The sequence below is a fragment of the Mandrillus leucophaeus genome, unplaced genomic scaffold, assembly GCF_000951045.1.
Source record: "Mandrillus leucophaeus isolate KB7577 unplaced genomic scaffold, Mleu.le_1.0 Scaffold585, whole genome shotgun sequence".
In the NCBI taxonomy this organism is placed as follows: domain Eukaryota; kingdom Metazoa; phylum Chordata; class Mammalia; order Primates; family Cercopithecidae; genus Mandrillus; species Mandrillus leucophaeus.
The window spans coordinates 755,671-780,418 of record NW_012106308.1 but is presented as its reverse complement, the minus strand read 5'-3'; the positions used below and the strand labels follow the sequence as shown (position 1 = coordinate 780,418).

The window sequence follows — 24,748 nt, the reverse complement described above, 5'->3', positions numbered from 1 at the left end:
AAGAGGAACTCAAGTGGAGAAAAAAAAGTAGAATTTTAAAGGAAAAAGGAAAGGAAGAAAAGGAATTGCATGTAAATAATAGAAGTGAGGATGATTCAGAGTGACTTCCTAAATACATGCTGCATAGGAAGAAAAATGTGGCCAAGAGGAATGGGGGGACCTGAAAGAGACGTGGAGGAGGGTGAGAGGAAGGGATTGTGTGGAAGGCAGAGCTTCGAAACACAGCCGGAAAACAGCTGCTTGTATTCCAGCCACAGCACGGAAATGCACGCAGGCCTCTCTGCTGCTCCTCATCAGCCCGCACCCTACACAGAGGCTTCTGTTCATTCATTATTTCATTCACTCATGGATCCTCGTCCCATCCTCTGACATGCTGAGTAATAGCAACTCACTAGGAAAGCAAGGCCAGAAGGGAGACAGAGCCGAAGACATGAATGAAAGCATGTTTTCTGAATGGGGGATGGTTTGCTATTTGCTTGCACTTCTAGGATAATCACACAGGGAAACGAAATTCAGGCTCATACGATCTAGGGCTGGACTTGTCAAGGCAGAAATAAGCAGAGGATGCTCATGAATACCGATACCCACATACCATAAAGGAAGACAAGAATGTAAAGAGACAGGGAGACCACATCAAATAAGAAGAATTGCATGTAAATAACAGAGATAGGGCCAGGTGCAGTGGTTCACACCTGTAATCCCAGCACTTTGGGGGGCTGAAGCAGGAAGACTGCTTGAGCCCAGGAGTTTGAAATTAGCCTGGGCAACATAGCGAAACCCTGTCTCTATTTTATAATTAAAAATAATAATAACAGAGATGGGAATGGATCAGTGTGACTTCCCAAATACAGGTGAGCATATGGCCAGGTAGGAAACTTTCAGATCGCAAGCCTTCTCTGTTAAAAATGGTTAAGAATCATCCCTCTTCATCAACCTGGCAAGTTCTCACTTAAGAAAATAGTATCGGCTGGGCACGGTGGCTCACGCCTGTAATCCCAGCACTTTGGGAGGCTGAGGTGGGCGGATCACGAGGTCTGGAGATCGAGACCACCCTGGCTAACACAGTGAAACCCTGTCTCTACTAAAAATACAAAAAATTAGCCAGGCGTGGTGGCAGGCGCCTGTAGTCCTAGCCACTCGGGAGGCTGAGGCAGGAGAATGGCGTGAACCTGGGAAGTGGAGTTTGCAGTGAGCCAAGATCACACCACTGCACTCCAGCCTGGGCGACAGAGCAAAACTCCGTCTCAGAAAAAAAAAAAGAAAGAAAAAAGAAAATAGTATCAATGTTTAAAATTCTGAACTGAAAAGATGTATCAACATTTGTCTAGACAGTAAAGAAATACACACTATTGTGTAGTTCATAGTATCTTACTGATCAAAAAGATCAAAGACCTCAGGGCAATTTGGCATTCCTTTTTGTTTTTCTTTTTTTTTTTTTTTGAGACAGAGTCTTACACTGTCACCCAGGCTGGAGTGCAACAGTGAGATCTCCGCTCACTGCAACCTCCGCATCCCAGGTTCAAGTGATTCTCCTGCCTCAGCCTCAGGAGTAGCTGGGATTACAGGCACATGCCATCACGCCCAGCTAATTTTTGTATTTTTAGTAGAGACGGTGTTTCACCATGTTGGCCAGGCTTGTCTTGAACTCCTGACCTCAAGTGATCCACCCGCCTCAGCCTCCCAGAGTGCTGAGATTATAGGCGTGAGCCACCACTACCGGCCTTTGCATTCACTTTAATCCCTGAAATATACTATGTTAGTATACCCATAGTCATACTGTTTTATTTTTACAGAAAGAAATCTGCCCACAAAATCTTTCCAGTTGTATTCTGCAGATCTCAACAACTGAACTGAACACAACTCCACAGACATTTGTAAACGGCAGAAGGGAAATCAGATTTTTCAGTACTGCCAAGTGGAAAATAAACAACAAAGAAGAAAAGGAGAGTTTCTTAGTAAAATCTTCTACCGAACATTCCCTTAAACAACTCTGTTTTCTCTGTTGATTGCCCTCCGCAAAGTCATTTCAAGTGGTGTTAAAAAAATGCAAACAATTTTAAAATGTTATGTTGTGTTACGGTCGAGCCATGTGTTCTATCACCTGCTTTCTCCCCTCAAAATGGCTGAGTTAATTTTCTCTGAAGTCCAAAGAAGAGCTTGGGAACAGCTAGAGCAAATGGAAATGGGATAATCTGAACAAACAAAACTGGCTGTTCCAAAGCTCCTGCTTCACCAGGCACTAATTGGGTTGCCGAGATGTAGAGACAAGCTCTGGTCCCACACAAGGGCAGCGGTACATCTGCGAATAGGCTGGTTTGCAAGTGGCTCACCTGTACAACCAGTTCATTTTCTTTCTTTTTTTTTTTTTTTTTGAGATGGAGTCTCGCTCTGTTGCCCAGGCTGGAGTGCAGTGGTGTGATCTCGGCTCACTGCAAGCTCCGCCTCCTGGTTACACGCCATTCTCCTGCCTCAGCCTCCTGAGTAGCTGGGACTACAGGTGCCTACCACCACGCCCAGCTAATTTCTTTTTTTGTATTTTTAGTAGAGACGGGGTTTCACCGTGTTAGCCAGGATGGTCTCGATCTCCTGACCTCGTGATCCACCCGCCTTGGCCTCCCAAAGTGCTGGGATTACAGGTGTGAGCCACCACGCCCAGCCACAACCAGTTCATTTTCTAAATGGAAACAAATCCAAATGCACAAACCCACTGCCATCCCAACGTACTGCTGACTTTGCTGTGTGGTTGAACAGAACTGACTTTGCTTGAAAAGGAACTTATGGGTTCTGTGTCACCTGATTCTAAAAATAAAACACTTCCATTACTGTTGGGCATTCTTCAAAAAACTTTGGTATCTGAGTAATAGTCATCTGCAGGCAACACATTAGCTCACTGAAATTTAGAAGAAAACACAACATTTACCGAAATAGAATTGATCCACTGGCATAGTTAGTGGGCACATAATGGCTCTGACCTGAAGAGAAGTTTCTGGAACACCTCTAAGTCTTAAAAGATTGGCCTTGCAAAATCCAAGATCCCTTGGACAAATAAGCTTGGGAAATGTTGCATGCCACAGCTCCCTTTGGAGATTCACAATGTACATTAGAATAGGAAAGGCTCTGAGAAGTCCTGTAATTATAAAATCTGTTTAGCTCTGTATAGCTCATCCCTTACTTAATTGGCTGTGCACCATCTTAAATGGTAGTTATAAATGGTTCTAGACTGCTTCCATCTAAATTCTCTAGAACTGTGAAGATTTTTTAGCTCGGTCGTTCTGGCTCTATTATGACACCGGTCTCACATAATCTTCTTTGTTTTTGGGTTTTTTTGTTTGTTTGTTTTTTGTTTTTGCAACAGGGTCGCGCTTGGTCACCCAAGCTGGAGTGCAGTGGCATGATCCTGGCTCACTGCAACCTCCACTTCCTGGGTTCAAGGTCAGCCTCCTGAGGAGCTGGGATTACAGGCATGTATTACCATGCACAGCTAATTTTTGTATTTTTAGTAGAGACAAGGTTTCGCCATGTTGGCCAGGCTGGTCTCAAACTCCTGACCTCAAGTGATCCGCCTATCCCGGCCTCCCGAAATGCTGGAATTACTGGCATGAACCACTACACCTGGCCTTACTGTCATCTTCTCTGTAAGGGTCCTTTTCAGGCCTAATTGCTGCCTTGTTCATCAGTGCCCCAAACTGGAGGACTGTTTCTCTGGCCTGGTCCCTAAAAAAAGGATACTTCCCTTTGTCTAAAAAAAATTATGTACTGCACTAGACGTCCAAGGTTAATTGTGATACATAGATAAAAGTTATTTCCTAACCTACTAACTCCTGACCCCATGGCCTCCAAGAAGGGACTCTTAGGGACTTTCACCCTCTTAGCTTACATCGTAGATGAGATAGCCAGATTTTTTTTCTTTAATTTCCTTCTAAACAAGCCCAATCCTAGAAGTCTGTTATAATAAACATAATCTTCCCTGGACTTGTCCCTGTGTTCCTAGTTATGGAATACAGTGGTTTGTACTGCCCCTTGGCTGGGACTCAGGGGAAGGTGAGGGGAAGAAAGGCTTAAGAAGGGAGACAGGGGCCGGACGCGGTGCCTCAAGCCTGTGATCCCACTATTTTGGGAGGCCGAGACGGGCGGATTACGAGGTCAGGAGATCGAGACCATCCTGGCTAACACGGTGAACCCCGTCTCTACTAAAAAATACAAAAAAAGTAGCCGGGCGAGGTGGCGGGCACCTGTAGTCCCAGCTACTCGGGAGAATAGCGTAAGGCAGGAGAATGGCGTAAACCCGGGAGGCGGAGCTTGCAGTGAGCTGAGATCCGGCCACTACACTCCAGCCTGGGTGACAGAGCGAGACTCTGTCTCAAAAAAAAAAAAAAAAAAAAAAAAAAAAGGGAGACAGGGCTTGTGAGGAATGGGAGTCACTGGTCTCTAAACACAGCATCCATCAGCTCTTCGGATTACTAGGGGAGCTTGATAAGGCCCAGACTGTGAGTGCAATTCCTATCCCAGACAGTTTAGTGGCTTTCAGAAAAATACCTCAATCTCCCCATAGCCACTCCTGGGCAGATAACCTGGGTTCACCTGGGGTGACCGATGGCAGACTCTCAGCTGCGAGCAGGCTTTCCTCTCTTTCTTGGCTCTTCCAAACCAGCCCTGAGTAATCTGTCTCTCACAGTGGCTCAATACGATTTGAGGTTCTCATTAAAGAGTCATTTCAGCCTCCCTGGTCTGTTACAATTTTATTTTTCCACCTCTTTCATCTAAATAATTTAAAATGTTGCATAACATTGACGACCCACCTGCTTTTGCTTCTGTCATTTTAATTAACACAAAGGTGCATCCCATTTCTCCTCTTTTGTGGATTCTTATTAAGAGAGATGCTGGTGGAGAGGGTTGGTCATGGCAGCAAAATAAATATACCAACTGTATACTCTAGGTCCCTGCTATCAATTTCCTATAACTTAAGTTTTCAAATTCCTGCGAACAAGAAGAAAATCCTTTGTTCTTCATTAGTACCAAGGCTGAATTGATACTGCTGATTTATGCTCATCTAAAAGCGCAGACTGTTTGGTTTTTTTTTTGTGTGTGTGTGTTTTATTTTTATTTTTATTTTTTTTTAGCTCTAGAAAAACAAAATCAACTCCTTTGGAAGGCAGCCAGTCTCCTCAGGCATCTTTCTTTGCAGACTTTACCAACTTCTGAAGAACCTACCAGTTTGGAAGAACTGGTTGAAGGTCTGTCCTCTGTGAAACTGTCATTGCGTTGTTCTTTGTTTACTGTATAATTAAGACTTTTTTTTTTCCCATAAGCAAGCTAAAGATGTTTTTCCCACTTCCTGGGCAAATGGCATTTCCACATAATTCTAAACACATGCAGTCACTCACAGTGATGAAAAAGCTCTTATGTCTTGATAATTGTGATAGTGCTGAAGCCCTAGATGACTCTAAATAGGTTTCCTTGCCCGGGCTTTGTCACGAATGAGGGCAGCATGAGGTCTGAGTAACAGGCTAAACAGTCAGATATGAGACCTAGGGGATCCTAGTATAGACATCCTCGTGCTCGAGACTAATGCCTTCTGAGAAGACATTGGTTTGGAGGTTTTCGAGCCCTTGAGGCTGCCTCTCTGAGGAAGGGAAGGGCACCGTGATCCTAGCTGGGGCTCTGACTTTAGGGAAGTTTTGCTTTGCGGCACAGAACAGGAACTATGGAGCTTGGGAAAGACAGCAAGAAGAAGTATTTAGGATTAAAGGATCAGGGGATAAAGAGCACAATTCAAAAGCATCTAAAACAGGAAAAAAGACTAAGGCAATTGAAAGCATCTGTCATAAATCCTGGGTGCAGACTCTGCAGTCAGAGTCAAGGGTGGGTTCTGCCACCAGGGCTGTCGTGGGCAGAGAGCGTGAGAACACGGCTGAATCTGAGTCAAGAGGTGGCAGCTTCAAACCGCACACTGCAGGCCCAGAGGAGTGCACTAGAGTCAGAGAGAAAAATCCGGATCCCCTGGTCACCAGGGAGATGGAAAGAAAAGCTGTCCTATATTTGGGATGGAAAATAAAAGTGAACTAGCCAGGAACAATGTGACCTCCTCACAGACAATTAAATCTAGACCTTGACCTGACACTGAAAGTACCACGACCTGCCCTCCATATGTCCAGGTGGCCAGGATCCACCTCCATCACTTGCCCACTGGGCCTGGAAGGAGCATGCTATGAGCCGAACTGTGTCTCCCCCAAATTCCTATGTTGAATTCGTAATCCCCAATGCAATGGGGTTTGGAGGTGGGATTTTGGGACCTAATCAGGTAGGGATGAGGTCACGAGGGTGGGGTCCTCATGATGGGATTAGCGCCCTTCAAAGAAGAGACCAGAGAACTTGCTCTGTCTCTGCCATGTGAGGGCATAGCAAGAAGATGGCCACGAGCTTACCAGGAAGACAGCCCTCACCAGGAACCCAGTCGGCCAGCACTTTCAGCCTCTGCAACTGTGAGAAATAAATGTCTGCTGCTTAAGCCCCCAGTCTGTGGTGTTTCATTAGAGCAACATGAGCTAAGACAGAACAGGCCTCTGCAGTGGGAGTTGTACTGTCCCTTCAGGTCCAGCCCAAATGCGACCTTCTCTGAGAAACCTCCTCATATTTTTCCCTGGCAGAATCCCTCTCCCCTTCCTACAATCCTCTGTTGGCACTTCAACTCTAACACTTACATGCAACACAGGTCTTCCTTAAAATGCCGACAGTTATGTATTCATCTGCTACCACTTAATTTTCCCCAACTCTGCCTAGCTCATTCCATTCTACCTCCTGAGCCAATCCTAACTGAGGCAGGAAGGCTCTTGGAGTGGTTCCTCCGACCACTCCAAATCAAATGCACTTGATTTGATTTGTTGGTCTCAGACCTGTCCATTGGGCTGAACAAGCTCTGAGCTGAGCTGCCAGCAGAGATTCAGACCAGACAGCTGAATCTCTGGTCTGGCCTTAGAGCTCCTATGGCATGTCAATTGCAGGATGGGTTCCCACGTTACGCACTTCCGGCCCCCTCCCTTCCCTTGGCCCATCAGTGTGCCCTGTTCTCATGACCGATTTTTGTACTTGAGTCTCTGAGACCAGTTCTTCCACACCACCATCTCTCTCCCATAAGGTTGCCAGATAAAATGTGAGACAACAATCTTTTGGCATAATTATGTCCCATACAACATCTGGGACATTCGTATACTAAAAATTACTTACCGCTTATCTGAAAATTCAAAGTTACCTGGACATCCTATATTTTCATTTACTAAAGTTGGCAACCTTATCTCTCTAGCACCATGATACTGAGTAACCTGCCTGAGTGCTGTGTACTTCTCTTCCCGTCTCCCACATTGGGGACTGTTCCCGAAACTCAAGGCCCCAGTGCAGAGGCCAGCACCCTTCCTTTCACATTGCAACTGCTTTATCTGGTTGGATTCCCAGAGCCATTGATTCTGCCCTCTGGTATGAATCTCTGCTGGCAGCTCAGTTCAGAGCTTATCCAGCCCAATGGACAGGTCTGAGGCCAACTTGTTTCCTTGGCTAAGTCCCTTCTTGCCTCCAGAAGAGTCCAGGACTTGCTGACGACTGCCAGGCTTTGACTGGAATGTCCAGCTATTTCCAACCAGATTGTGACCCCAAATGGCAGAGATAATCTCTCAGTTATGCCATCTAGCATGATGTTTTGTACCTCCCTGATGCCTAATAAATGACTGTTGACTTTATTTTTTAATTTTTTATTTTTGAGACAGACTCTCACTCTGTTGCCCAGGCTGGAGTGCAGTGGCGTGATCTCAGTCCACTGCAACCTCTGCCTCCTGGGTTCAAATGATTCTCCCGTCTCAGCCTCCCAAGTAGCTGGGATTACAGGTGCCTGCCACCACATCTGACTACATTTTTTTTTCTTTGTATTTTCAGTAGAGACAGGGTTTCACCATGTTGGACAGGCTGGTCTGGAACTCCTGACTTCAAGTGATCCACCTGCCTCAGCCTCCTAAAGTGCTAGGATTACAGGTGTGAGCCACTGCACCCAGCCCAAAGTCTCTCTCGATGATTATGCAGTTGCTAGAAGCAGTGGAAGTGTTGGTGGTAGGGAACCATTTAATTGCCTGCTGTATACAGGCAGTGTGCTAACAGCTTTCTATGCATTATATTTAGAGTTGGCAAAGTAGCCTCGGGGACAAATTTGACCTGCAACCTGGGTAAATATGACCATGCTAATTTGTTTACATACTGCCTAAGGCTGCTTTTGCAGTGACAGAGACTATATAACTCACAAAACAGAAAACATTGACAATATGACCCTCTAAAGAAAATGTTTTCCAATCCAAGGGTAGACCATTGAATCCTTCTGCTAATATCTCCAGGAAGGAGGGATTATTCTAATTTCAGAAAAGAGGAAACAGGTTCAGAAAAGTTAAGATGCTTGTTCTAGAGCAAAGGTTCCCCTGCTTCTAAAATTTTACATTTGCATTTTGCCATAAAATTGCCTCTTTTTTCAAAGTTAGGGACATTGTGGGGGGAAATACTATATATATTCCTATTATTTCAAAAAAGAAAAGATATCTTAATATCCGAGTATGATGGAATATAATTACCAACAGCACTTTGGATGAAATAAATTCAATGTTATAAAAATCTCTGAATACTATTCCTGTTTTTTCTTCATTCTGCAGAGGATTGGTGAGAACACAGTCAAGGACCAGTGTGAATTCAAGAATTGGCAGTTGGGAGCCACTTGCTTAGGAATTCTGGCCAGTGAGTGGCAAAACCGGAGGACAGCCAAGCCTCTCTGACGCCAAAGCCTGTGCTGGGACCATTTATCCATCTAGAATTCACGTGCCCATTCTGTCATTCAGTAACTATTCATTGAGCACCTACGATGTGTCGGGTACTATGTTCCTGCCCAGGGCATGACAAATCATTTTCTTCCATTTCTCTCACCACCTCTCTATCCTTTGGCAATCTGGATTGAAACCAAAAACTCAACTCTTAACACAGCTCAGAAAATCATAACTATTGGCCAGGTGAGGTGGCTCATGCCTGTAATCCCAACACTTTGGGAAGCCAAGGTAGGCGGATCACCTAAGGTCAGGAGTTTGAGACCAGCCTGGCCAACATGGTGAAACCCCATCTCTACCAAAAAATAAAAAAATCAGCCGGGTATGGTGGTACACACCTGTAATCCCAGCTACTTGGGAGGCTGAGGCAGGAGAATCGCTTGAACCGGGGAGGCGAAAGTTTCTGTGGAGCCAAGATCATGCATTGCACTCCAGCCTGGGCGATGAAGTGAGACTCCATCACCAAAAAAAAAAAAAAAAAAAAAAATCATAAGCTATTTTCTTGTTGCGATAGACTGACCTGTTAGTTGCTCGGGAAAATGATCTAAATGAAAACACCACAACACAATGATATTACAGGTTCTGTCTTTTTTTCTTTCAGTCTAAGTAGTAACACTAGAGGCTCTTAGGAAAAAAAGAAATTTTATCAAGCCACAGCGCCTGCCCAACCCAAATCTCTGTTGTGCAAAATAGTTCGCACATTGGCCTCTTCACTTTCAAGCTTCTCCAACAAGGAATCAGGACACAGTCCATGAGTAAAAGCTCCACCTTCCATCGATAACTACCATCATCTCTTTAATACCACATTGCTAGAAACTGTTCTTCTATTATAGTGAACTATCACCAACAAAGCAGTCAAGCTATTTAAAAATTACAAGCAAAGGCTGATTACGTAAAGCGACTATCAAGGCACTTTAAATTAGGATTCACATTCTTGAACAAATGAGAACATTCAAATTATTGCATTATATATAACGATGTAATAGCCACATTTAAATATTTCTGACTGAATTATTCCTTTCTAAAAATTATTACATTGATAAGACAAGTAATACAAGAGACATTCCAATTACTCCACTGGTCATAGACAGAGTATTTAAAAATAATTAAATGAAACTTACTGTGTATTCTGTTTCCACAGGTTCATTTGAAGAAGAGGGGAAAGAAAAGAGACAAAAGATGATTTAGACCATGCTTATATGCAATATAAAACCACAGAACTAACAAATACTGATGAACTATAATTACGAAAAATGTACTAATGAAACTTCCATAAATACTGAATGTCTCCATGTTTGCACTGAAATTCTTCCATGATACTTCTGTGGCTGGGCAGATAAGAACAGTCAGACAAGATTCAATTACCCTATAGGTTTGTGGCTAATTAAAAACCAAAGAGTTGGCATTATAAAAGCAAACGAAAGACTAATAATTCCAGTAGAGCATTTCATTAACCATAAAGGAAATCTTTTAAGTGGAAAAGCAGCTTTTGTAACCAATAAGAAGAGCTTGTTACGATGACGTTGAGGTGGGATTTCAAATGTTAGTGTGTTTGAGGGCAGAAACCAAATCTTCTGAGCTTTTTTGGCCACAGTTTCTAGGACAGTATTCAGTACAAACAGCTTATTATCATTGCATTGCAAGTGAGAGGCAAATCGACCTTAAGATTTTCATATTATCTAATAGCAAAGGAAGTCATCTGGAGGCAGAGAGAGAATCTTTTATACAAATTATAGTCAAAATTTGGAGTAGTAAAAACAAACAAGTTAAAATAAGCAACTTGTTTATAGACAAATCATACCTCTAAAGTACTTGGGAATTATTGAGGAAGCAGGGAAATAAGAATCATAAAACCTCTGGAAACGTCTCTATAAAGATCTTTACCTTCCTTCTCCATAAGTTTTTTTTTGTTTGTTTGTTTGAGATGGAGTCTCGCTGTGTCACCCAGGCTGGCGTGCAGTGGCACAATCTTGGCTCACTGCAACCTCTGCCTCCTGGTTTTGTATTTTTAGTAGAGACGGGGTTTCACTATCTTGGCCAGGCTGGTCTCGAACTCCTGACCTGAAGTAATCCACTGGCCTCGGCCTCCCAAAGTGCTGGGATTACAGGAGTCAGCCACTGCTCCTGGCCCTCCATAAGCTATTCATTGTAACTCTAAGAAGGAAGATGGAATGGGCTTAGCTTAGTCCCCCTGACACCTGCCATCTCTGTGTCTGTGTTAGAAGTGCTGATGACCTGTAAGTAAGAAACCAGAAAAGGAGAGGGATACTATGGGGCTCCCACAAGGCCCTGCTTGGATCATCAACTGTAAATCAGTGAAATTCAACAACGCTGTGTCCTTGCATTCACTACATGTGGCATACGGTTGTACTAAAGACTTACCTGTAATTGTGTAGGGATAATAGTTCCAAGCCTTCTCTGTTACATAAAATATTTTGGGGACAACAGCTCTAGCCCAACTAGGCAGTTTGCTAAGAGGAAAGAAAGAAAAAGGACAATTAGAATCTGTTCAGAGTCTCACCACACTATCACATTTTTCTGGATAAAATGCTAGAGAAATCAGGGGGATGCTGGGGCATCTCTTTTCTCCACAGCTGCCCTTTCCCCATCTCTTTGGTGTCTGTCATAGCTAATTGCTTCCCGTGCATATTCAAGTGCTCTCAAAACGTGTAAAGACAGAAGGCTACAGCCTGGCGGGGGAACTCCATCAGACTGTCAGCCTGTCCCCTTTGGATTTGCAAAGACATGAGAATTCAGGGCCTGAAGGGTTCCATGTCTGGAGGGTTGGTCAGCCTGACCTTTGTCTCCTAGGAGTGGTATCCTGGAATGTTTACGCCCAAACACTGGCAGGGAGAGGAAGCTAATCTTAGAGATAGACGTCAGCCTAAGCAACCCATACAAGTGACCTTTTGAAAATGGACAAAAGCAACAGAGAGCAGCAACTTGGAGATAGGAAGAGGAACAAAATCTGGTTGTAGTGGGTTGAATTGTGTCTGCCCCAAAAGATACATCCACATCTTCACCTCCAGTAACTGTGAATATGACCTGATTTGAAAAAAGGCTCTTTGCAGATGTAATTAAGTTAAAGATCACAAGATGAAATCATCCTGGATTTAGGGTAAGCCCTAACTCCAATGACTGGTATCCTTATAAGAGAAAGGAGAAAGAGATTTGAGACTCAGAGACACACCGAGGGGACGGCCACACGAGGACAGAGGCAGACATGGGAGTGGGGTTGCTGCAAGTCAAAGAACCCAAGAAGCTGGGACAGAGGCACGGGACAGATTCTCTCTCAGTTTCCCCAGAAAGAAACACCACTGCCGACACCTTGATTGCGGGTTTCCGGCCCCCAGAACTGCTAGCGGATAAATTTGTGTTGTTTTAATCCACCTAGTTTGCGGCAATTTGTTTCGGAAAGTTATTACAAAGCCAATAAAATGACACAGCCATTCCTCTGGTCAGTCATTTGCAGAAAACAAATTCTCAAAAGGCACAGGTCCCAAGGTCTTTTGCAAACCAAAAACCAATGAAGTTTTGTTTTCCTTCAGAGGCAAACCTTAGAGAACAGTGCAGCCCCAGCTAATTCCTTAAATATTATATTGAAATATATACTATTTCTATTCCTTAAGACATATCTGCATGATTTCATTTTTATCCCAGCCCAATAATCAAGGGTTTCTGTCCTTCCAGAGGTTACCATTTGCTTCTTTCCTACTCTGGGGCCTATAGCTAAGCGTCTGGGCCGCTCATGTCTAGCAGTCGATCAGATCCAGGGAGACTCCGTAGACTTTCAGCTTCTTAGGGCTACATGTTGGCCATAAGAAACATCAAGAAGCGGTTCTGAATTCCAAGATGATAGAACCAGGAGGCTGGAAGGCACGTGGAGCTAATAGAATCCCAAGTCTCAAACCCCTCTTGGATGTGAAATCTAAATGACAATCAGAGCCTGTAAAATACTGCGTACCTTGCCTGTCTTTTCCAGTTGTTTCTCTTATTTCTGACAGTAACCAGGCCTGGCTTTTGAAAAGACAAAGATGGATTCTCAGTGGCTGGCCGGACCTAACTCATAGCTCCCGGCTGTTACTCAGGGTTAAAACAAATGGGAAAGCAAAGCTCCCCGGAAGTTGAGTGAGTGTCAGACGAAGGCCCCTGCTCTTAGGTGGGCTGTGAGGAGTCAGCGGAAGCAGTTTGATCATTCATATAACAATCCTTGCTGCTCTGATGCAGAATTTTTCACTCCTATAAAATCCTCTCTGCAGTAACTGCTCATTTCCCTTACGTTCACACTGCTCAAAAGGATGGGGTTTTTATAGCTTTCGCTGATGATGTATTCCATCCATCACCAAAGTTGGAGTGCAACTCAGGTGACGCCGACAGTGGGAAAATTGCACTGGCTTGCTTGCAGGAAATGGTCATGAGCAAAACTTCCTCTGGTTCCTTCCTGTTTGCCCCCGTACCCTAGCGCAATATGCCAATGGTAGTGTGGGAAGATGTGGATTCCAGTTGCAGACGGGTGATTTTCTTGTGCTTTTAATGGACTGACACAGGGATGGAGAATCTCCCTCAAGTAAGCCAGGCATTATTTAGCTTAGACAAAACGCATATGTCTCTCTACAGTATTAAAGCCCATTCTCCACTGTCCTCTTGCGGGCAGGGGTTCCATCTACACTGCACCCCTCCTCAAATTCACTCCAATCCTCATGCATAGTAGTACTCTGGGGCCCAAGTACCTCCTCACCCCATAATTCATTCCTTACAGCATTTTAAAAGCCTCCCAGCAGAACCAGACTCCTGAGCCACAATCATTTTCTAGAAGAGAGGTGAAAATTATTGGCCATTTTCCATCCACGTCGAGACTTTTCCTATTTGTAAATGGTCCTTCAGGACCCCAGATTCTAGAATCTATTTTAGGTGTTTCAGTCACCAACTTATATAGGATATGCAGCATGATAATCAATGATCTTTTCCATTGAGATGACCTAAAAAACCACGATCATTTAGTCAAGATGGTTGATATTTTATGGAACTCTTCTTCCTTTTTTGGGAGACGTCTTGCTCTGTCCCCCAGGCTGGAGTGTAGTGACGCAATCTTGGCTCACCGCAACCTCCGTCTCCTGGGTTGAAGCTATTCTCCTGCCTCAGCCTCCCGAGTAGCTGGGATTACAGGCATGCACTACCATGCTCAGCTAATTTTTGTATTTTTAATAGAGACAGGGTTTCACCATGTTGACCAGGCTGGTCTTGAACTCCTGACCTCAGGTGATCTGCCCGCCTCAGCCTCCTTAAGTGCTGAGATTACTGGCACGAGCCACAGCGCACGGCCTGGACTCTTCTAATTAGTCTAGAAAGCAGGTTCCTTCTGGTATTTTCCAGGCCAGGTACGAGAGGCATTTGCAACAACTTCCATGATGCGCTATTTAAATATTTTTAAGCCCACTAACAGATCTTCTCAGCCCCCAATTTCCTCGGAGCACATCATTATTCGAATCATTTGTCTGAAAGCAAAATTTATTTTTCCCTGCAGCAATGATTTATCAGGGCCTGTAAAGGAAAATGGAATTAAATTAGTCCCCACTGTTACTGTCACTTTCATGATGTATACTGTCACACAGCCTACAATTCCAAGAAAAAGTCTGTCAGTCAAGCTCACTCTCAAGTGTCAAACAAGAGCCTCTCTGTTAGAAAGGGAGCAAGTTTGAATCAAGTCTCCTTGGTCTATGGGCTAGGGTCAAACCTCCAGTGGCCCATCTCACCAGGGCTCAGGCTTTAGAGACATTGAGGAAAAAGAGGGGCAAAATGATACCATAACCAGCGTCGTATTCCCCCAGATGCTTTGTCAACGCCTCCCAAAGACAGACTTTTCAAAAGCTTTGGTTTCTTACTTACTTTATTTATTTATTTGAGACAGAGGCTTGCTCTGTCGCCCAGGCTGGAGGGCAGTGGCATAATCTTGGCTCACTGCAACCTCCAGTTCCCAGGTCCAAGCGATTCTCCCGCCTCAGCCTACCATATAGCTGGGATTACAGGTGTGTGCCACCACGCCAGGCTTATTTTTGTATTTTTAGTAGAGACGAAGTTTCACCATGTTGGCCAGGCTGATCTCAAACTTCTGACCTCAAGTGATCCACCCACCTTGGCCTCCCAAAGTGCTGGGATTACAGGTGTGAGCTACCATGCCAGCCTGGATTCTTAACTTTTAAACGTTGGTATGAAATAGAAACTATCAATGACACAGCCAAATGGACAACTCATCTGGTTTGCCTGAGACTTCCCTGGTTTTAACACTGAAAGTCCCATCCACCAGAAAATCCCTCAGTTCCAGGCAAACTGGGATGGTTGGTCACCCTAGAACAGGGGTTCTCGCTAGAGGGAGATTTTGCCACCCTCCCCCCATCCCCAGGAGACATCTGGCAATGTCCGGAAATTTTCAGTTGTCTCAACAGAGGTGGGGTGGGGTGGGCAGTGCTACTGGCATCTGCTAAGCAGAGGCCCAGGATGCGGCTCAACCTCCTATGATGCACAGGACAGGCCCCAACCCCCCACAACAGCAAATAAAGATCCAGCCCAAAGCATCAGCAGCAACAAGGTTTAGAACCCTGGCAGATGTCTCTCATGTCATAAATTCCCTAAGGTTCCCGAAATCACAGCTGACTTGATAAGAAGGTCCTGGGGCAGGCGTAATCTGAACTGGTCTTGGGTTAAGGGTGTTTACCTACTTCATAAAGAGCTTCTGGAGCAGAAACCTAAATCATCCCTCCATTAGAAGCTTCTGGTACTTTACAATCCCCATGATCACAAAATTCCCCCGGTACCTAATGTCACATTGCAATGTATGCTCACTCGGGCTTTGTTCCCGGAGGTTTTGAGCACCATTAGGCCAAATGTATTTATATGGAGTCTAATTTCATTTTCTCAACAGGGGTCAGCATTACGGCGGTCTTAACTAGAAATTTTGTTTTGTTCTTTTCTTTTTTCTCTTTTGAGACAGGGTCTTGCTCTGTTGCCCAGGCTGGAGTGCAGTGGCATGATCGTGCCCCTCTGCAGCCTCGACTTCCTGGGCTTAAGTGATCCTCCTCCCTTGGCCTCCCTGGTAGTTGGGACTAAAGGCATGCACCATCACACCCAGCTAATTTTTAAATTTTCTTGCAGAGATAGGGTCTTACTATGTTGCCCAGGCTGGTCTCAAACTCCTGGGCTCAAGCAATCCTCCCATCTCAGCCTCCTGAAATGCTGGGATTACAGGCATGAGCCAGTGCACCTGGCCTTTACCAGAACTTAAACATTCCCAGCAGAAAAGACAGTCCTGGAATTTTCTTCTAGACAGCGTGCCTAAAATCTGCCACATTCTGCAACGAGATTATGCTCAAATAACTGCAGCTCGTTTTAAATAGAACTCTGCTACCTTCATATCCTCATTTCTCACAAGATAGTCCAGGAGGAATATACTGACCTTTTGTTTCCTCATTGCACTGAAACTGGCAATTGACATCTGTTTGATTCATAATCAATTGCCCCCATTCAATTCTATGTGCAGTGATTTCTGGGGTCTTAAAATATATTCTCCAGCTGCTCTGATTCATTTAGTTACTCTTTTAAGTGATTGTTCTGGCTGGTCTTTTAGTTGTGCTCTTAATGTAATTGTTTATATGGCAGTAGGGAAGTGAGCAGTTTCCGGACCAGAGCTATCACCTGTGGGAGGCAGGGCTGCCGAGGCCTCCCCCGCAGGGACTGGCCAGAAACCGAGTTCCTTGAACTTGGACTCACAGCCCCACCCCCGACCTCCCTGCTTAAAAACACAGTTTGTGTCAGGATTCTGGGAAAAGGGGCCTGCCTCCTGCAGGTTCCTGGAAGGCTCCTGCTTGGACAGCATCAGGGTCATGTGGCCAGTGTGCTGAGAAGCCCCTGGCGAGGCGACACAGGACACACCATCATCCATCAGCAGTGAGGCAGAACCAAGGTGGAAAGCCTCCTGGAAAACCTCTGAGATCTCAACCAGGCCTAAGCATTCTGTTTCTATGATTTCCCACAGGAGCACGGGGAGGAGGCCCGGCAGCATGAGAGTCCCTGGCATGTTCTTAAGTACTGAGATGGGGACAGAATAGGATAGCATGGACTGAAAGGTTGGAAGGAAGCACCTCATGTTCTCTATTATTTTCCATAACACTTATCACCTTCTATGTGTGCATGTGTGTGTGTACATATATATATATATGTGTGTGTGTGTACATATATATCGTCTCCCTATATAAATAATATGTAATATAAATAAGTATACAGATTATATAAAATTATATATTCTAGACGATATACGGTTTTTTGGGGTTTGTTTTTTTTTTTTGAGATGGAGTCTTGCTTTGTCAACCAGGCGTGGCACGACCTCCACCTCCCAGATTCAAGTGATTCTCCTGCCTCAGCCTCCTGAGTAGCTGGGACTACAGGCGTGCGACACCACTCCCAGCTAATTTTTTGTATTTTTCGTAGAGACGGGGTTTCATCGCGTTAGCCAGGATGGTCTCAATCTCCTGACCTCCTGATCCACCTGCCTCGGCCTCCCAAAGTGCTGGGATTATAGGGGTGAGTCACTGCACCTGGCCAATATACTGTTCTTTATTATGGCTATTGTGCATTGTCACTCCCAAGTGGAATGCAAGTCCCACCAGGGCAGGGATCTTTGTTCTGTTCACTATTGCAACCCCAGCACCTGGAATGGTGCCTGATGCCCAGCAGGTGTTTCTGTCTCTCTCTCTCTGCCTGTATATGTGTGTGTGTGTATATATGTACAGACTATGTATATAGTCTACATATTCACACAGTCAAGTAACTTGATCAGCTATTACTAGATAAGGAGCCATCTTTCAAACATAGCATGGGCAGCAGCTCATATATTTTGGTAAAAAATAAAAAAATAAAAAAATAAAAAAATAAAAAAATAAATGGATAGAGAGACCCATATTTTATGTTATTTATTTTCAGACAGAGTCCTGCTGTGTCACCCAGACTGGAATGCAGTGATGCAATCTCAGTTCACTGCAACCTCCACCTCCTGGGTTCAAGCAATTCTCATGCCTCAGCCTCCAGAGTAGCTGGGACTACAGGCATGCCACCACACACAGTTAATTTTTGTATTTTTAGTAGAGATAGGGTTTCACCAGCTTGGCCAGGCTGGCCTCAAACTCCTGACCTCAAGCGATCTGCCTGCCTCGGCCTCCCAAAGTGCTGGGAGACCTATATTTTAGAAGCAGGGTCTCACTTTGTCACCCAGGCTGGAGTGCAGTGGTGCCAACATAGCTCACTGTAACCCTGAACCCTTGCGCTCAGGCAGTCCTCCTGCCTCAGCCTCTTGAGTAGCTAGGACTAGAGGAGTGTGCTACCACGCCTGCCTATATCTTAAACTTTTTGTAGAGACAGAGTCTCACTATATTGCCCAGGCTTATCTCGAACTCCTGGCCTCAAGGGATCCTCCTGCCTCACCCTCCCAAAGTGCTGGGATTACAGGCGTGAACCACCATGCCCAGCCTCAATATATATTGTTTGAATGACTAAATATTGTCTTTGTATATCTAGAAGTTAATAATTAACATAGAGATTCTTGGGAAAATAGCATGAAAATGAGCTATTTGGTCAGAGTCTATGTCTCTGACACTTTCTGTATTGCCTGTCGCCCGGGCAGTGGAATCTCTCAAAGCCACACAAGTTCTGGGCACTGAGCTTATTTTGGAGAAGATCTGGGAGAATAGGAAGCAGAAATGGGAAAGAGAGACCCAAGCCATGACCACAAGGTTCTACCAACAAGCTGTTAGGTAAAAGGACCGGCTGGTAGTTTTGCAAGCCCATCAGTTAAAAAAGGGTTCATGACTTACGAAAGCTTTATCCTCTCCTACCCAAAGCCACCAGAGGCCAGGAGACATTGCCGTGGAACGCAAGGGCCACGTAGCGGGAAAAATGTTCTCTCCCTGAAAATCAATTCAGGCATTAGGCGGAATCACCGTTAGAAGCTGGCAACCATCCCTGACTGGCAGCTGCCAGCACAGCCTAATTAATCCAGCAGCCAGGGTGGTGAAGAACATGACACTTCATGGCTGAAAAACAAGCCTAAAAATAGCCTCCATCTTTTCTCCAGTGCCCCTCCACCCCCATCCCCATTCCCTCCCCTCCTGGGCTTCAGTGGGAAGGGATCCGAGAGATGCTAGTGATTAAGTGAAAAGAAAAGGTGACAAAAGAAAAGTCCACCTTCATATGTTTCTGGGTGACAGGTTTTATTTAGAATCACTATTCTAGAATTTGATTTGTATCATGCCCCCATTCCTTGGATGCCAGTTGTAACCAGGATTTTTGAAGATGAGCCAAGGCATACTACTTACTTGTTTAACTGAACTGGATCAAAAGCTCAAGTACAGGCTGGGCGCAGTGGTTCACGCCTGTAATCCCAGCACTTTGAGAGGCCAAGGTGGGCAGATCACCTGAGGTCAGGAGTTCGAGACCAGCCTGACCAACCTGGTGAAACTCTGTCTCTACTAAATATATAAAAATTAGCCCGGCATGGTAGCAGGTGCGTGTAATCCCAGCTACTCCGGAGGCTGAGGCGAGAGACTCACTTGTACCTGGGAAGCAGAGGTTGCAGTGAGCCAAGATTATGCCACTGCACTCCTGCCTGGATGACAGAGCGAGACCCCCTCTTAAAAAAAAAAAAAAAAAAAAGCCCTAGCACAACTACCGAATGTATTATTGTATTAGTACTAATGTAAATGTACTAATGCATTAGTACTCATATACCAAATATAATAGGCAACCATTATAATATATCAACGGTATGTCAGATGCTGTAGGAGGGGGCCAGATGAAGCAATCTCACAATCTCTGGGAAATGAGAGGCATGTATTAAAAGGATGAATGGCATTTTCAAAGGACATTAGACCCAATTAAAAAACTGGCAAAGGAATAGACATTTCTCCAAAGAAGATATACAAATGGCCAATGAACACATGAAGAGACACTCAACATCATTAGTCATTAGAGAAATGCAAATGAAAACTACAACGAGATACCACTTCACACCCACTAGGATGGCTATCATCAGAAAGACAGACAATAGCAAGCGTCAGTGATTATGTGGAGAAATTGGAGCCCTATGGCATTCCTGATGGGAATATAAAATAGTGCAGCCACTTCGGGAAACAGTTTAGCAGTTCCTTTCTCCCATTCACTGGTAGCCCAGGGCTTCATCTGGGAACCCAATGGGGCACTTGTGTTTGGGATTTTGGAACAAGTGATGGAAAGAAAAAAGGGACAATTCAGATCTACTCAGGACAGCTGTGGTGCTGATGGCTGGGGGCAGAATGAAGCCATCTGGCTCTACTTAAAGATGGCTGTCATCATGGGGCTGTTGATTTCTGCCCACTCTTAAGCCTCCAGATCCTGAGGACTCCTAACATCTTTCCATGAAATGTCCTCTCTGCTCAAGAGACTCAGTTTCTCTTGCTGGCAACTGCAGACCTTGACTGCTAAAGCCTCACGCCTCCTTTTTGGCCTGTCTCCCACTCATCCCCCATAGACAACGTAACCACCAGCCAAAGCGGACCAGAGGTCGATAGACGGATGTTTACGCTCTCTTTGCTTAGTGATAATAATTATTGTTGACTCTAACTCCCCTTTGAGCAACTTTCTCATTTCCACATTAACTAGAGAGTAGGCTCTGATTACACAGGCTTTGAATATTTCCAGTGCCTCTAATAATTACTTTAGGCAATCAATAAGGCAGTTTCTGAATGTGGTTTGACTTCCCATACAGATTGATGTAAGGAAGAGAATCCACTCACTATACCGGCTCAAGTGTTCAGGTCCATAGGTCAACGATATTTCTCTGTGTACATTATTAAATGGGCACTGGAAACATCTTAGTTACGGCCGGTCCAACAATCAGGACCCACTCCCCTGTGGACTTATGAAAACGCTGGAACCAAATGGCCTTGGACCGTACCTTGATCAGGAGGCAAGAACCATGACCATGGCTTATTTCTTAAGGGATTCTCTCCAATGCCTGCACAATAAGTACGTCGTACATTTCAGCAAATACTCGTTTAATGAATTACGATTCTGAAGCAGCCCAACCCACAAGGCAGTCACATGACTTATGCATGTAGGACTTGAGTCACCTTGAGGTGGCTCTAGGTTGTGACGATTAAGTAATGGATTTGGTTTTCTTGTAGGATTATGGGGATTTATCTAATTCATATTCTGTCAATTTTTTTCTTTCTCTCTTGCTAAATCATAATCTTACTGGTTCTAAAATATGCATCCCTCCTCTACCAAATACGCCAAGAACTTTTTAAAATTATGAAATGGTGGACCTGGTTTAGAATGGTGCAAGTGTAACTAAAAATATTTCTTTTCTTGTGCCTCATTGGTTACATGTGCATGCTGGAAGAGAATCAGGACAATCAATGTCTGATAGATAGTCTGAGTGTCGAAAGTTAGGGTTGAAAAGGATCTTCCAGGTTGTCCACCTTAACCAGCCACCCAATATGTTCAACCGCCTAATAGATGTCTGAATCTCCTTCAGGACAAACCTGAGGAACAGGGTCTCGCTCTTGCTGAAACACCTCCAGCAACAGCAAAATCCACTGTAAGGCATTCTGAGATGGTTTGTGTGCTTGGAAATGTCTTCCTTAACCTGAGCCGAAGTCTTTCTCCTGGCATTCCTACCCACCGGTCTTGGTCCCATTGGTCCTGCTAAGCGAGGTCTTGTGGCGTACATAGTTCTGATTCTTCTCCATCTAATGGCACCATGATACACCCAAGACTAGCTTTTCCAGGTTAAGTATCCTTGATTTCTTCAGTCGTTCTATCACTTGAGTTTCTAGTTCTTGAGTTACTAGATATAGTTTGTCTATATCCATTTTAAAATGTGCCATTTAGGAACAGATAAAAATATTCCGAGTATGTTTTGACTAGTGGAAAATTGGGCAGGATTATCAAGTACATGGTTTTAGATATTTTACTTTATTTTTATTGATGCAGTTGAAGAATAATGTTTGCAGTTGTATATCTATTACATACACACTCATAAATTATTGTGTGTGTGTGTGTGTATATATATATAAGTATAATTGCTTCATATTGAATTGTCAACTAAAACTACTGTATTTCTTTCAAACAGGCCATTGCAACGTTATTAGTATTTTATCCCATACTTACATAATTTGTATTTTGGGATCCAAAGATAAGACCATACACTTGCCCCTATTTAATTTCATCTTGATAGAAAATGGCCTGTAATTCCAAACTACTGAAGTTTTTCTGGATCCTCACTCAGTCTTTTATTTTATTTATTTTTATTTTTACTATTATTTTTTGAAACAGAGTCTGGCTCTGTCCCCCAGGCTGGAGTGCAGTGATGCAATCTTGGCTCTCGGCAACCTCAGGCTCCCAGGCTCAAGCAATTTTCACGCCTCAGTCTCCTGAGTAGCTGGGATTACAGGTGCCTGCCACCGCTTCTGGCAAATTTTTGTATTTTTAGCAGGCGGGGTTTCACCATGTTGGCTAGGCTGGTCTCGAACTCCTGACCTCAAGTGATCCATCTGCCTTGGCCTCCCAAAGTGCTGGGATTACAGGTGTGAGCCATCGTGCCTAGCCCTCACTCAATCTTTTAAAGTTATCACCCTTCCTGGCTGTGGGTTTCTCAAGGGTATGGATATCTTCTAGATATTTAGCCAGATGTTGGCTTAAAAAATCCAGTAGGACCGGCCGGGCGCGGTGGCTCACGCCTGTAATCCTAGCACTTCGGAAGGCCGAGGCGGGTGGATCACGAGGTCAGGAGATCGAGACCATCCTAGTTAATATGGTGAAACCCTGTCTCTACTAAAAAATACAAAAAAATTAGCTGGGCGTAATGGCGGATGTCTGCAGTCCCAGCTACTTGGGAGGCTGAGGCAGGAGAATGGTGTGAACCCGGGAGGCGGAGCTTGCAGTGAGCTGAGATTGCGCCACTGCACTCCAGCCTGGGCAACACAGCAAGACTCCATCTAAAAAAAAAAAGAAAAAATCCAATAGGACCAAGTTCAGACTTCTGAGTCACATTACTAAATCACATTATTTTCTAAGTTACACATAGAATTTTCTCTCCTGGTTGCCACTATCCATCATCTGTACCTTTTGTTATTCAATCAGTCACTAATCCACCCAATTTTGACAGTAAGCAGGTTCCATTTCTCCACCTAATTTACTTTTAAAATATTATGTTTAATTGTGGAGAATTTCACATACATAAAAAATCAAGAGAAAGGTAACAGACATGCATGTATCTGTCACCCAGAATTTATATTTTCGATTTTATTTTTAAATTACAGTAAAATAGACCATTTTTGGTGTACACTTCTGAATTTTAACATTACCATTCAGATTTAACAAATTAACATTTCCCTATATCTGTGATGAACTTTCTTCTTTTAAAAAAACGAATAGGCCGGGTGTGATGGCTCACACCTGTAATCCCAGCACTTTGGGAGGCCAAGGTGGGAGGATCACTTGAGGTAAGGAGTTTGAAACCAGCCTGGCCAACACGATGAAACGTCATCTCTACTAAAAAATACAAAAATTAGCCAGGCGTGGGCGCACACGCCTGTAATCCCAGCTACTCAGGAGGCTGAGGCACGAGTATCTCTTGAGCCCAGGAGGTGGAGATTGCAATGAGCCAAGATCATGCCACTGCACTCCAGCCTGGGCGACAGAGCAAGACTCCATCTCAAAAAAATATATAAAATAAAATAAAATAAATAAAATGTTGTAGATACAGGTAAAGTTTCCTCTCATGCCAACTCATTCCTCTCTCTTCCCAAAGGTAACCACAACTTGAGGGTGGTTTCTCCATGTTTTGATGTTTTTATTACATATGTGGTTGTCTGTAAACAATATCTATAAATGTAGTAATATTATGTATATCTTTAAAATAGATATAAATGGCATCATATTATATGTGTGTATATACATTTGTTTTTTGTTTCTTTTTTGAGACGGAGTCTCGCTCTGTCGCCCAGGCTCAAGTGCAGTGGTGCGATCTCAACTCACTGCAACCTCTGCCTCCTGGCTTCATGCCATTCTCCTGCCTCAGCCTCCCGAGTAGCTGGGACTACAGGCGCCCGCCACCACGCCTGGCCAATTTTTTATATTTTTAGTAGAGATGGGGTTTCACCATGTTAGCCAGGATGGTCTCAATCTCCTGACCTCATGATCCGTCCGTCTCAGCCTCCCAAAGTGCTGAGATTATAGGCGTGAGCCACCGCACCCGGCCTTGTTTTTGTTTTTTGCAGCTGATATACTGCACATTATGCTGTGCATTTGAAATTTACCAAAGTATGTCTGGTTCATTAAGTTGAACTGCTGTGGAATTTTCCATTATGTGAATGTGCCATAATGTATTCCCATTCGCAGATATTTGAATCGCTTCCATTTCTTTTCTATTGCATACAGCATTAGGACTAATCTCCTGGTAAATGTCTCCTTGTGTACAGTGCAAGAATTTTTCTAGGGCTCTACCTAGAAATATAATTGTTAAGTGGAATGTATATATGTTTTCAACTTTTCCAGTTGCCGTTCATTGCTCTCTAAAGAGGTGATATCAGTTTATATCTCCTACTAGCATTGGAAGTGAGTTGTTTTCGCGTATCTTTGTGAACACCTGACATTAGCAGATTTTTAAAATTTTTGTCCATCTGATGTGTGTAAAAGAGGATGCTATTGCTGTTTTATTTTGTGTTTTCCTGTTTTCTAATAAGGTGAGAACTTTTTTCATGTATATATTACCCATTCACATTTCCTTTTTTCTGAATTGCATGTTCAATTCTTTGCCCAACTTTTGATTGGATTATTTTGTTTTTTTTTTTTTCAAAGTGAAAAAAAAAGGATCT

General features: G+C 44.0%; 1 protein-coding gene across 1 annotated transcript in view; it reads right to left on the bottom strand.

Annotated features, from left to right (window-relative positions):
* Positions 1 to 24,748, bottom strand: part of PITPNC1 (phosphatidylinositol transfer protein, cytoplasmic 1) — a 395,624-nt gene that overhangs the window by 143,187 nt on the left and 227,689 nt on the right. The window contains exons 3-4 of the mRNA XM_011999170.1: positions 11,229 to 11,317; positions 9,968 to 9,975 (exon numbers count right to left, since the gene is read on the bottom strand). Coding sequence (XP_011854560.1) covers positions 9,968 to 9,975; positions 11,229 to 11,317 — 97 coding nt within the window. The remainder of the gene's footprint in view (positions 1 to 9,967; positions 9,976 to 11,228; positions 11,318 to 24,748) is intronic.